General features: G+C 47.3%; 1 protein-coding gene and 1 pseudogene across 1 annotated transcript; both read right to left on the bottom strand.

The window, feature by feature from the left end:
- Window positions 1-12,053: 12,053 nt before the first annotated feature.
- Window positions 12,054-12,235, bottom strand: LOC115312204 (annotated as a pseudogene).
- LOC115316486 lies at window positions 12,059-13,311 on the bottom strand. The gene has a single exon (XM_040205736.3). It carries the CDS (start codon window positions 13,051-13,053, stop codon window positions 12,346-12,348), a length of 708 nt encoding a protein of 235 aa, XP_040061670.1. The 5' UTR covers window positions 13,054-13,311; the 3' UTR covers window positions 12,059-12,345.
- Between the last annotated feature and the right edge of the window lie 1,198 nt (window positions 13,312-14,509).

Below are 14,509 nucleotides of genomic sequence, written 5' to 3'. Positions count from 1 at the left end.
CGCACGCACCGTTGCAGTGCGACGTATTTATGGTGTTTGCTCGCCCGCTAACGTGAAGATGTCTTCTTCAAGTGGTTGTCCACCGCTGGGTTTATACGGCCTAAGTTTAAGCGGACGGGAACGCACACGTTACGAGGAAAAGGTTAAAATGTGCGGCGCGGATCCGTTCGCGCTGCCGCCGATGGACCTAGTCCGGAACAGCAACCTATGGCCGCAGGTAGAAATGGGCGACATACAGAACTACCTGATCCTCAAGACAAGTTTCGTGACGCGCAAGCAGCTAAAAAACCATAATTACCTTACGAGCGGATGGGTCCAGGAGCCGGCAATGAAAGCAGCGAACGCGGACAGCGTGATCATCGTCTCGAAGGTGAGCCTAACTTTTCATGTTTTTGCGGACGCGTATCTTCGCTTAATTTCGTTTGAAACGGCGAAACGGTCTGTTTCAGGAGCGGGAGAAGGGGAGAACACGGAACAGCTGTCCGATTTTCCGCCGGAGCAGTGGCACCCCTTAAAGATTGCTGCAAGGCAAAAATAAAAACAGAAAATCGTGCTCATGAATGTAAAATAGTTATCTAAATCCTGTTTCTCCCGCTCCTGCGACAGAAAGCTCGCATTCGAGTGTTTTTAAGATCCTTTAGAATGACTGAACCAACTAACTTCGATCGAACTTGCGCTGCAAGTAGGCCTAGCCCACTGATTCGAAAAGCTCCAGGAAGTTAATGTCAGAGAAAAACAAACTATGCCGACACTCACCCGAGACGAAGTGGCGTGAGCACACCTTGTACTTGTCGAGGTCAGCGTCCAGGTCTTTTCTGTTGATGCGTTTCAACCATTCTCGCTGTCTCCTCGCGGACAGTGTTCGCGTCGTGTCGCATTCACGAGTCCGTACCTTCGGTATTTTAAAGAACCGAGCGTCTGCGACCTTGCACTCTTTCTTCTTCTTTGACGATTGCGTCTTGTTGTGGCAACCTACCACCACACACGACACCATACCCGAGGCAGAAAGCGCGGCTGCGGCTTCGCCTGAAGTTTGAAAAGGTAGGATGCGGTTGTCCGTACGCGACTGTGCGACTGTCTGCTCCCGAGGACGGCAAGATGGCGCTGGTCCCAGCATGCACCGCTTCACGAATACAACCTATACATTCCTCTCACTCGTCCTTCGTCGAATTTTTGGCGCTTTTTTTTTTTTATTGCAATGCATTAACAACTTGCCCAAGTTTGATGAAAATAATCCCTGGAGAAGGGGAAACAAGAGGGACAAGGGACAAACATGAATCTCCAAACACAGCTAGGTGACTGGTGAGCGACCGAAAAAATCCGCCTGGTCCGGGTATCGAACCCGGGACCTCTCCATTACAGGTGGAGCGCTCTACCAACTGAGCTAACCAGGGGTTAGACGTCAGTAGAGCAAACGGGTTTTATCAGCCGCCACCAGTCTAACACCAACATGGGTGAAACTTGCGATTTAAGGTTGTAATTATAATGCAATTAAATGCAAAGGTGCAAGCGAGCTGTACAAGAATGATGAAAATGGTCCGGGTATCGAACCCGGGCCGCCTGGCCCGGGTTCGATACCCGGACCAGGCGGATTTTTTCGGTCGCTCACCAGTCACCTAGCTGTGTTTGGAGATTTATGTTTGTCCCTTGTCCCTCTTGTTTTTCCTTCTCCAGGGATTATTTTCATCATTCTTGTACAGCTCGCTTGCACCTTTGCATTTAATTGCATTATAATTACAACCTTAAATCGCAAGTTTCACCCATGTTGGTGTTAGACTGGTGGCGGCTGATAAAACCCGTTTGCTCTACTGACGTCTAACCCCTGGTTAGCTCAGTTGGTAGAGCGCTCCACCTGTAATGGAGAGGCCCCGGTTTCGATACCCGGACCAGGCGGATTTTTTCGGTCGCTCACCAGTCACCTAGCTGTGTTTGGAGATGTATGTTTGTCCCTTGTCCCTCTTGTTTCCCCTTCTCCAGGGATTATTTTCATCATTCTTGTACAGCTCGCTTGCACCTTTGCATTTAATTGCATTATAATTTTGCCCAAGTTACCACTCTCACTTTTCTCAGAGTCCGATCGATTCACGCACGGACTCGCAGTGGCGTCGGTGAATCTTTTGGGGACGAACCGTTCGTGGGGATGCAAGGGCTCGAAAACAAACCGAGAATTTTGAAAAAACAAAACACTGTTGTTTGTTTTTTCTTTTTTTGTTTTTATTTGACACAAAAAAAATGAAAAAAAAAACGAAATTCAGTTTATGCAAGTATTAAGAAACTTGTTAAGCTAATTTTCGCAACAAATGTCGAAATGAAAAGTAATGACTGTGTCGAAACTAAAAATAGACATGGCATGCATATTTTATTTAGGTTTCGTTGAGAGAGCAGGTGGAGGAATAATAATCGCAGTCTACTAAATGCCGGGTTGGTGAGAAAATAATGCCCAGTTTTCCGGCTCGCATAAATGAATAACATATTACAGAAAGCTGAGCATTATTGAGAATGTGACACTAGCGCTGGTAATGAAATGCGTAAGTAGTAGCTAGATTCTTAGGGCATGTTCACAAATATAGAGAACAGCGCTATACTTCGTTTCAGCTTCGGTCCAGACGCAGCCGATGCTACAAGCGCGAGCATGTGGCCCAGAACAGTGCTTGCACTGCACGAGCGCGCGTGCTTGGCAGGGATGCTGAAAGCCCGGAACTCGCGCTTGTAGCTTTGGCTGCGTCTGGGCCGAAGCTGAAACGAAGTATAGTCCAGTGCTCCTGCGACGGCGAGCCACCGCCATATTCGTGCCTCGTATCTCGTGTTCTAAGTTGCTCTGTGAATGGGTTTTTAACTTTTTACGCTTCATATAAAGCAGGAGTACCCCGGTTTGTAATGTCAATTCAGCACTCAGGTAGCGCTGCGCTGAATGTTTGACTCGGTGTCTCTCTGTGCCAGGGTGGAGACATCCTATACTCTGTTTCACCTTATGATGTACCGCAGAAAAGGCTACAAGCGCGAGCTCCCTGCCCTAGGGCGCATCAAGGCGGCACAAGCTCTCGTGCGTTAAGAGTAGCTCCCAACGCTATTAGCTCGCGCTTCTAGCCTTGTCTGCGGTACAACATAAGATGAAACGGAGTATAGTGCCGCCGGCGCGTGCCGAAGAAAACATATAAATAAACCTTGGGTAAGGAAATGGCTTCAAAGCTCTGGCCAAAGCTGGGCGCTCGCGCCGGAAGACCCCGGGCCCGTGCACTTTCTAAAAACATGAAAAATTACTGGGAAGGAAATGGCCGAGATGTCATCACGTCATCACACCACACCAGCGCGCGTGTATGAAGGCGCCCTATGCAGGGCTGTACACAGAAATTTTCTTTGGGGGGGGGGGGTTGTGGAACACGGTGGACATCTTGAATGCATTCTCCCCTCCCCCACACACACTCAAAAACAAGTTGTTACGCCACTGACCACGCCAAAGTAAGATTTCGGATGGCGCGAGTAATATTCAAAACCACCTGTTTTGAAGTTCCCGTTCGCAGACGACGGGGGAAGACGCTACGCTGACGCTTCCTCGTCGTCGCGCCATTATTCGCGTGTCGTGCCGGCCCCTCGTCCCTTCCTTCTTCGCGCGGCGCGGGCGATGGAAACATCCGACTTCTCTTACCTCGCACCATGGGGGAGAGAAGAGTTTTTCCATCTGCTGCGACGATAAAAATAAAAATAAAAAAATAACGCCGAAAGCCGGCTGCTCGTGTAACATTACTATATTTCCACTTCATGTGTGGAACTAAGGTATATGTGGGAGCAACTCAGAAGAGCTTCACATTATTTCATCAAGACGCACACGTGATCAAACATCAAAAGCATATTTTCAATGTTGTGAGAAGTAGTTCCTGGAGCGCATGAATATTGCTCAAAACTTCCTTTTTTTCTTGATGTGATGAGTAGATTGGCGTGCGCAAAGCCGTCTTCAACAGTCCTTCAGTTGACCAGCCAGACACGCTGCATGACGCAGACCGTAAAAAAGCGTAATGAGAAAAAGGAAAGTAAAATCCGGGGGAAAAAATGGAATCTTTAATCTGAATTTTTTAATAAATTTAGTCAAGGTGATGCCGGTCAGCACTCGATTCAAAGAGCAGTTTCAAATGACCCATACACCGAGACATTGCCTCCGAGATGCCGCCCCGAACAGCGTTGATATGATGTACTAGAGTACTGTAGCGTTGATTCCGAGGATCTCGGAGGGAAAAAGCATGCATGGCCTCCAAGATCCAACAGGGACCAACTCTAAACGTACCCACTAGATGGCAGCACCTTTCAGGGTTTGCATTTCCTTTCTGGAGCGAAGTTTGAAACATGGGTTATATTCTCATTGGAAACTGATGGTGCCAAAAGTCGACCCTCGTTTAAAGCGGCAGTCTTCTCGGGAGATAATTCGACGTGGCGTCTCAGCCTTTTGTAGGCAAGCGCTACCGACCGAAGAGAAAGCTTTTGTCTTTCAGCCAGTCTTCAATCGGGCAATTTATTCGTAAGAACTTCACACCTACTGCCGGATTAGTGACCGGGATGGGATCTTCTGACCACGAGATGTTCTTCACACGACACGCGTACAGAGTGAAAGAAAGGCAAGAGAAAGTTACGTCACCAATGTTATAAACCCAGCTAGGTGGCGCAAGTCACCGACAGGTACAAAAAGTACAAAAATATATATATATATATATATAATTGTAAATATTGCCAATAGATGGCAGCACCTCCCAGAACGGGCACATAACTTTAAATTTTGCCAATAGATGGCAGCACTTCCCAGAGCGTGCATATCTCTATTTGTTTTTAAATGTGCATGAATGGATATAGTTTGGTGTTTATTAAATCGGGCGGTATTTTGCGCCACCTACTTTTTATGTATAGGAAATATACTGATTTTAATGAGAGCAGTTCCTCTAGAGTACAGACGCGTTCATTTCAACGTTTTCTTTTCTTTGTATGCGTATTTTCTCGGTACACAGGCCGGGGAAACTGCGATTTCGCATGCATGGGCCTCATCTTGCAGACAAACCAGGACTGCTTTAGGCCGCAGCGCAACTGTAGAGCACCAGCTATTGTAAAGCTGAAATATCATTTGAAACCTTATTCTCGGATAAACAGTTTTAGACAGACTACAACGATTTTGACTAGTATAACTCATTGCTTTGGGTCAAGTGGTAATTTGTGCCGAACATTTTACAGCGTTGCTTAAAAGCATCGCGATGTCCTTTTTTACAGGAAAGATATTAGCTGCTCAAGTGAATTAAAATGGAAAATCCAAGAAATCAATGGCATGCAAACAAAGTTTGAAGCATGTTTCGATACTCCCAGTGATTTGTGAAGCTTTTATCAAAGGGACAGGCAAGCGGAATGGGCAGAAACACTGATCTCAATGACAATTGCTGGATCGCGCTTGCCGCTCCCGCAAGTGAAGCCACCGGACTTCACTCGCTTGGGATACGATTTGCCGTTTTTGCTAGCCTTTGCTGCGGTTTTCCAGCGTGCTGTGGACACGTTTTCTACTCGTTCGTCGTCATTCGCCGAAGAAGTTTTTTGAAGACTCTGTGTATTGTTGAGACTTGCCGTCGTGAATACGTGGAAAATTTTACGAAAGTGCAGTGTCGCAGGAAAAAGGCACAACGCGTCGAAAGGAAGGGCTGGCGGCGTGTTCAAAGCGTCCTTGGCACGCCGAAGTGCCGTGTCTCTGTGCCTTCGCGCGCTTGGATACCGACCAAGAACCGACGCCGTGTGAATGTGTTCAGCGAGTGCAATGTGCGTGAAGCCGTATAAAAAGGTACAACTCGTCGAAAACGTGTCGCCGGTGTCGCGGCGCGTGATCAAAGCTTCCTTGGCACGCCGAGTGATGCATCTTTGTGCCTTCGCACGCTTGGATACCGGTCAAGAATTGACGCCGCGCCAAAGTTCTGAACGTGTGTCGCGCGTAGATGCCTTTAGATCAATTATATATATCGGCCACGGAGTTCTGGATCGTCCAGCTGTTCCGGTGAGTTGCTATCAATAAAAGGGGGAGATCTGTACGTGTTCTTATGTACTATATTAACCATGGCTATGTCCCAAATCTACTCTAATAGATTCCGTGGGAGCACGAATAGGGCAACGTTGTGGAGCCAGGGGGTTTTCGAAAGCAAAAGTACAAGACGGCGAGAATGAAAATCTTTGAAGCGCGGCCGATATGGTCGTGTGCAATCTGTTGACCAATTACAATTAGGCGAGCCGCGCTCAAACGTCAAGTGCAATTAAGTAGGTTGATAATAAGCCAGCACTGATCAGTGATGAGGAGCTGTTGTGCACGGTATTGTGTAAATCGTCTAAGGACGAAAAAAGACGTACCTTCCCCCCATCTTCCGTCGCTAGTGGACGCTGGATTAAGCTCGTTCCTAAACCGCGTGGGGAAAAGACGCTGATCCAGAGGCACGAACAGCTTCACGCACATTGCACTCGCTAAACACATACACACGGCGTCGGTTCTTGGTCGGTATCCAAGCGTGCGAAGGCACAGAGACACGGCACTTCGGCGTGCCAATGAATCTTTGAACACGCCGCCAGCCCTTCCTTTCGACGCGTTGTGCTTTTTTCCTGCGACACTGCACTTTCGTAAAATTTTTCCACGTGTTCACAACGGCAAGTCTCAACAATACACAGAGTCTTCAAAAAACTTCTTCGGCGAATGACGACGAACGAGTAGAAAACGTGTCTACAGCACGCTGGAAAACCGCAGCAAAGGCTAGCAAAAACGGCAAATCGTATCCCAAGCGAGTGAAGTCCGGTGGCTTCACTTGCGCTGCAGCGAACAAGCGGGGAAGCGCGATCCAGCAATTGTCATAGAGATCAGTGGGCAGAAATGAAGTCCCGATATTTCACACAGTTTCGAATGTGGGTCCATAGTGGGCATTTCCTCCAATTCCCAATTAAATAACCCTCCTTTTTTTTTTTTTTTTACTTTTAAATGAAGCTAAAATCTATTCAGACAACCGTGTGGAAACGCAGTTGTCTGGCAGGCCGCCACAAAAGGCATTGGCAGCATGCCTGGCAAGGCTGTCGCCTTGTCGGGCATGCCGATGCCCATGTAGCTCATTGCCAGTTTCCAAATTAGTGGCAATATGACCTGCTGCAAAGTTGCCGCGGTTCGTGGAGACAAACACACCACAATGTTGATCTACTGCTACAGAGAGGCAAGGTCATTGGTGTACTTGTTGCTGATTCTGCTGTATATTACTCCAAAGAGAGCAGAATCGTACCATTTTCGTCAATTGCAATAACACGGGAAGACATCTTTATTCACTGGACCACCTTCATGAGGTACGACCCGCAGAAGATCCAGAGGACGATACGCAGCATCAGGAAGGGCAAAACCGTCGAGTTCCAGACAGTCGTCGGTAAAAAGAGGCTGCTAACGTGAACGGCTCAGGCGGCGCATTACTGCAGAGCTCCCGCAGCATACCAGAGAAACCTCTGCAGGCAGGAGCGACGCGTTTGAGCGCTAGGCCTATAGCGGCGCACAGGTGGGCATTGGCTTCGAAGGTGACAGTCAGAGAAGTATGTCTACACCTAGACAGAGATTGGCTTTGCCTTGGAAGGCAACAATCAGATACGGAAAAAAACAGAAATGTAAATATGTGTTCGATGGTATAAGCAGCAATTGCCCTTTGCCAGAGAGCTTGTGTGTAAATATGCACTGTGCTGTGTAAGCATATTTTTTGTGTACTTGTGTTTGCCATACGTTTACAACTGTCATTTTGTCCTCCCTTCTGTCCTCCACCGGAGAAGGTGAGATGTGGCAGTAGCCGATAATAAAGGAGAATGAAGTATACAGGACACACGCTTGGTGTGGAGGAGCCAGACGGAACAGAGCGTCGTCTCATCCTTCATAGATATTAGTGATGGGGCAAAACTTTTTCTAAAACAGAGGTTTCGGAAAGTTTGGGAAGAACGGCCGAACCTCGGTGCGTTTCGGATTAGTTTGGATAGTTTCGGTGCGTTGCAATATTGTACACCACATTATAGAATTAAATTTTTAAATATATATATTGTAAACGACTTAATTTTAGCGAGGACCTAGTTTTCACAAATCACCTACAATTCGCAAGCAATGTACCCCGAACAATTCCTGTAAAATGTAATTAAGGTCCCACAAACAATTCCTGTAAAATGTAAACAGACAGGAATCTATATATGTTGAGATCCCACTGTGCCACGAAAAATAAGTCATTTACACTACTTAATTTAACAAGATAGGCCAGTTAAGATCAAATCTGAGATACGGGGAAATAAAATAATGGAAAACATGAAACAAAATATTGAGATTTTGTGTCGTTGGTCAAGACGGTTTCGAATGAACAACTTTTATAGTCACGTCATGTAACCAAAACAAACCTGGCAGGTCGGTGAAATTGACGATTGCAAATCGCAATGCTCATTTTCATCGCATCAATTGCTCGGCGACGTGCATGGTGTTCGTCCCAAGCGTCGGGAACGTAGCAGGTCACATTGGCAACAAAGGTGGCAAGTGGAACTCAATTGGTCGAACAATGTTTTAGAGAAAAAAGTCCCACCCCTTGACTTTTCATCAAAACAGACTTTAGCAAAATTCGTTGCTTACCCTAAGACGTTTATTGCTCGTGCACCACAGTTGGGCACCTTTCACACAGAATGCATCGCTGAAGACCACTAGCAGCATGTTTCCAAAGTGGAAATAACATATCCGATTAGTCAGCCCCGATTCATGATCGAAACGTTCGGGAGGCCTGCACGCTGCGCCCAGAGCTCCAACACTTCAACACGCACAAGCTACCATAGAGCTTTGCTTTCGGAACTCCTGTCGTCAGTCTGGCCGTCACTTCGAGTATGGATCAAGAATGTGCTCCATGGGTCAACACACCTGCAAGCCTCGGCATGGGAATCTAGTGTCTATGAAGACCCCTTCACACACTGCGGGCAACCTGGTGTGTATTGCTACAACGCAGAAAATGAACCAAAAACAAATTGCATTTCGGTCTGTATCGAGGTTTAGACTTTAAACACTCACAATGTCCACAATATCAAAATGAAGAATGCCATGTTGGCTAGAACGCGACAAAACTGACAAACCTTCGAAAACACCGAAATTTCATTCAGAGAGCTTTGAAACCTTCTGAAACAGTTCAGAACGAAACCTCCAAGGTTTCACCCCATCACTCATAGATATTGTTACATTCAGTGTTGTACGGAACAACGTTCCAAAGAACGGCGTTCCTGGAACGCGTTCCTTTTAGGAGGAACGAAGGAATGCCGCCGTTCCATTTTACATCGGTGGAACTGGAACGGGAACTCGTTACATTTTTCCTAGAACGGAAAGAGTAACGGCGTTTCGTTTTTCGTTTAGTGGGGTCATTTTTATTCTATTTTTACGAGGGAAATTTTAAAGGTATAAAAGCTTTATCATTACGAAAATATGGTTTTTAACTCGTTCACCTTTTGGTTAGTTATCTTAGGATTTATATTGTGTGGTCCTCGCTTAGTAACAGTCGGTTGCTGGAAAGTTAGAAGACATCAATGTTTATTTTTTTTTTAGTGCTTCAGTCTTTGTTACAAAAAGCGAAACGTTTAGTCGCACAAAAAGACACAAAGAGGAACGTTTCAAACTCAGCTACGTTATTTGCTTCTACGAATCCTCATACACCCAGAAATCTAAGGCCGACGAAAGCCATTTTTGAACTTTCATAGACCTACATCTACAACAAAATCACAGGTTACTGGACATTAAACACACTTTTGAATCCCTAACATTGCCTTTATTCCTCCTCTCTTTGTCCCCCACCTTCAAACTAAACAATGAATCCAACCTTCACAAAGAACTACTTGTAGTTTTCAAGACTGACCTTCGAAAAGCATACCCTCTCCTTCACTTCTTCGTCTTGCGGAGAGCAATATCGAGAAGCAACTGCTGTTAAAGGGGTTATGACATAAAAATTAAACGGATAGATTATTCTTGAAATGGAATGCTCATAGGCTACTTAGTATATACACAAAGTTACGCGATTTTTAGAGCTCTGGTAATAGCAATATCCAATTTACGAATTTTTATCATTTTCATCTGGCGACCAGGCATCACTGCCCAAGTTAGTCACACCATGGTGTCCATAAACCAGGTGACCATGAACACTCTCTCATTCTAGGCGCCCCCATGATTGCTCAAGCTCTCCTCATCGCGGTACGTTCAAAACCGCTCACACAACTCGGTAACCCGAAAGCTATTCTCGCTCTCACCCCCGGCCCGTTGACCTCCCATCCTGCATGCGCATGCGAGATATTACAGGACGACGGTGACGACGGTGAGTTCGTCCGTTACTCGGTGTTCACTAGAGCTGGTCGCCAGCGGGTCGCAGTCAAAATGAGCAGCTTCCAACATCTCTTGATAGCAATCACTCTCATCGCTGCTTAGATCACTGTCGAACACTTTGACAAGGCGAGCGATGCCGTAGACGTATTCGTCACGGACCGCATGCTCGAAACGTGGAAGGTAAACGAGGAAGCTGAGGCTCGATACGCCAAGAGAGCCAAGTCTGTGAGTGCGTGCAAGGAGACACCGCGCTGGAGGCTGGCTACGTAGCCAACCTCCAGCTCCGCCCGGATCTGCCCCTCCGAGGGGCCCGCATATAAATCGATTTATACACAAAACTATCGCGCTATTTTCAAAACAAATTTAGCAGGATTATAGGAGCATACAATGGGTCCTAGCAGTATAGTTATCTCATATTTTATTTTTGACGTGTCATAACCCCTTTAAGGCCCGTTCACACTCTTGCAACCGAGTACGACCGAGAGAGACCAAACCGGTTTTTAAGCCTCTTGCGATCTCTTAGGACCAGCTCCGCTCAGCGCATCCGGTCTCAAGAAGTCTTTCTCGGTCGTAGTCGGTTGCAAGAGTGTGAACGCGCCTTTAAGTTCGAACAAGGGACTTCGTTAGATTGGAACGTGTGAGGTTGTAAAACACTCGTGCAATGTGGGGTAACAGTAGATGCAGCTTGTCTGAGTCGTTCACCACAAACATAAATCTGGTTAAAAGCTGAGATTTTTAAACATGAATATATCAACAAATAAAACCTTGATTCCGCTTCTTTTCTTCTCCTGGTGCCCTTCCATAACGACATATAAATTTGTATGTTCCCATTTAATGGCATAGATAAAAAAAAATACTGCTTGATCGAACCAAATATGGTAATTAGAAAAATACAAATGTAACGTATATGTAACGAAACGTTCCATTTTTTTAACTGTAACAAGAACGAGTTCCTTTCTCACAGATGGAACTTGTAACGGGAACGCGTTCCAAAATTCAGAAGGAACGAGGAACGAGCTTTTGTTCCTTTTTTTGAGGAATGTGTACAACACTAGTTACATTTTCCAATGCCAACACTTTACCATCACTTCTCAGGAGCACCAAACTTTCAACACTGTGACAAGACATTGAAAGACAGGTTGCTGCTGCTCTTGTCACCAACACTGACACCTCACAGGAACACAACACTCTCAATGCTGTGACAAAGAGTTCAAATGCACACCACCACTGTTTTGTCAATGCTGACACCTCACAGGATCGCGCAGCTTTCAACACCGTATGTAAGAAGGCGTTCATAAGCACACAGCTACTGCCGTTGCTGCCAGACTAGGCACGGCAGTCATTCCACAGGAGCACCAAGTCTTCAACACTGCGAAAAGGGCCTTGTCACAGTGTTCACGTCACACCACATTCACAGAACTCCGCCACAGGTCAACCCCCAGAACGGCTTCGAGGTCATCTCTTCAGTTGGCATGTGCCCTGGCAAACAAGACATCATCGTTCGCCAGGATCCTGTTCAGATTGAGCAAAGAGCACAGAAATATGAGACTTCAAACATATCCTGTCTCGCACGCTACTCGCGAGTCGCGACGCATATGGCCTCACTCGCTCACGACAGTACATTCATATAGAGGAATACCTCAGCAGAACAGGAATGGTGCGTGATATGTGATTCTCTCTTTGGATTTATATATTTCCCCCCGTGAGGGGGTGGGCCGATCCCGGAGGCAGTGCAATACCGGGCCAACCCGTGGCATAGGTGAGGTAAACCTCAAGCACTACGCCGCATTCCAAAAATAAGATTAATATCTTGGGTCCAAATAGGACCCGTATCAGATATTAAGCTGATAAGAACAGATTTTTTATTGATGCTAATTACATAGATACAGGGTTTCCATCGGTGATTGCTTAATTTTGGTAAGTTAGAGGAAAAAAAGGGGTAATAGAAAAAAGAGTTATGTGAGGAGAAAGGCAGGTGAGGGTGTTGCGGGTTGAGGTCACTCCCCCCCAACATGCGCCACATAAATGTCTCTTGACTTGGCAATTGTCTCACTCACTATTAGCTTTTTCATCAGCCGCAAGTATGAGCGGCTGCACAGTCGGCGCAGGATTTTGTCGTTGTCCGGGTCCCAGGCGCCGAGCGCCCCCACAACCACGGCCTCCACCGTGACTCGTTGGAAGCGTCGCCGAAGGAGCTCCCGAACAGGCGCATATTTCTCAATTTTCTTCGCCCTCGCCTCTTGCATGGCCACCCGTCTGTTTTCGAATGGGCAGCAGACATCAAGGACTATGGCCTCCTCCCCTCTTACCAACACGAGGTCGGGTCGCAAGCCTGTGTCTCCCACCGACTGGTCTTCGTGGGTGACTGTGAAGCGGCTCGTAGCTGCGGCCTTGATTCGTCGCACAATCTTGTTATGGCGCTCGGTGATGTCACGGCTTCGGGGCATGCAATGGCAGACGACATGCGGCAGTGTTTCCTGCTGGTAGCCGCATGTCCTGCACCGTTGGTCCACTGCTGCAGCCCAGGGTCGAGCACCGTTGAGGGGTAGGAGGTTCAGTCGCGCCCGATGGATGAATCGCCAGTCTGCAAATCGTGTGAACTGACCGGATCGGATGAAGTGTGAGCTGGTCCGGTCAGCTGCTACGCATTCCATTGCCTTGCCCTGGCTTGGTTTCTGTTGGAGGGCTGCGTTCTTCTCTGCCATCAGGACCTCCCGCAGCGTGCGAATTACCTTGTGGCGGTGCTTTGGAGACAGCGAGGTCTCCCCGAAGGCGATCCGGGCTCCATCTGGTCGGAGCTCCCAGCTTACCCCAAGCCGGCGAGACGCCTTGCGAGCCTCCGTCCACACAGACTTGAGTTGGGTGGCGGTGGAGCGGAAGTCGCCTTCTGTCTCGCCCGTCAGGTAGGCCTCGATGTCTCCTTCGGCAGCTGGTCTTCGAAGCCGCTTTGCAGTGATGTCTGTCACCGCTTTGATCTTAGCCAAAAGGCCGAGAAGCGATACCCCCAATTGTCTTTTAATTTCAAGTCCTTCAGGGCTTGAACCCCAAGAGCACATACCACCCTGCAAAGAGGTAAACAAACGCGCATGGCTTCCCAGCGCCAAAGTGGACACCGGTACGCTTTTCCGAGGTTACGTCGAATCAAGTGCAACTCTCCGATGGTATATAATCTCGAAATGCCTCAATTAAAGCGGAATTAATGAAAATAAGCCCTCTAGACACAACGTCGACGTCGTACGAGAGACCTCATCGCCACCTCTCGACTCGCCAGCAAACTCAAAAGGTGTACCGCAAATCACAGGAAACCCACATAAAGCTGCGAGAAAAACAATTCGGAATAATATATTAGCACGATAAAAATGAAACGCAACATGTATTCGCACAGGTTCAAAATCCGGATGTCTCAAAGTGCTTCCGGCGAAACATTGTCTGCTATCACAAATGGCAGACGATCACGTTCGTCCACAAACCACCACAAACCGAGAACACGACTGCCAAATACTAATACTCGAAAAATGATCTAGTAAGATACATCAATGGGAAAACACAAATATTTAGTCAAGTGAGGATCCCGGAGTTGATGGAAAGCTTCTGCCCCAAAAAGGCAGTCACCCAACGTTCAAGTAACGGTTCATATCATTTGATGATGCGAAATTTTGGAAATGAGCATCGTTCGAACTTTTTCGTGCGGCACACATGTGGCGAGATATGTGCACCCTATTCGAGAACGTCAAAGCGTCGGTACCGCAGCTGAGAAACAAGCGAAACCTTCGAAGCTTGATCGAGGAAATCACTCGTGAATGTTCGTCAAGACCTGGTCAAGACGCCGCGACGCTGCCTTGACGACGCCGACGACGCGGACCTAGCGCAAGACGGTTGTGAGCGGTTTGCGCGAGATGGCGCCAGCGTCGCTTCGGCGCTTTAGTTCGCAGTTCATTTACTAGATGGCCCTAGTCCCCCGTTCACTACTTCAGTCTCGTTTCAAAACGCGGGAAGATCTCTTTAAATTGCGAAAACAGAATTATCACGTGCAGAAAAACACAACCCACATTTAAGCCTGAACGTCAATGAAACTTAAAGGAACAAGCAGTCTAGCTAGCCGATGAAGGACTTGCAAACTAAGGAACCGACGGTTTCCGAACACGAGCGCGCGCCCCAAGA

The sequence above is a fragment of the Ixodes scapularis genome, unplaced genomic scaffold (assembly GCF_016920785.2).
Source record: "Ixodes scapularis isolate PalLabHiFi unplaced genomic scaffold, ASM1692078v2 PGA_scaffold10__122_contigs__length_95168666, whole genome shotgun sequence".
Taxonomy (NCBI): domain Eukaryota; kingdom Metazoa; phylum Arthropoda; class Arachnida; order Ixodida; family Ixodidae; genus Ixodes; species Ixodes scapularis.
Note: the sequence above shows the minus strand (reverse complement) of the source record. Positions and strands in the feature narration are given on the sequence as shown.

Excerpts from the sequence above, each read along its gene's own strand:
- LOC115316486 (XM_040205736.3), bottom strand. The coding sequence starts at position 13,053 with ATGGCAGAGAAGAACGCAGCCCTCCAACAGAAACCAAGCCAGGGCAAG.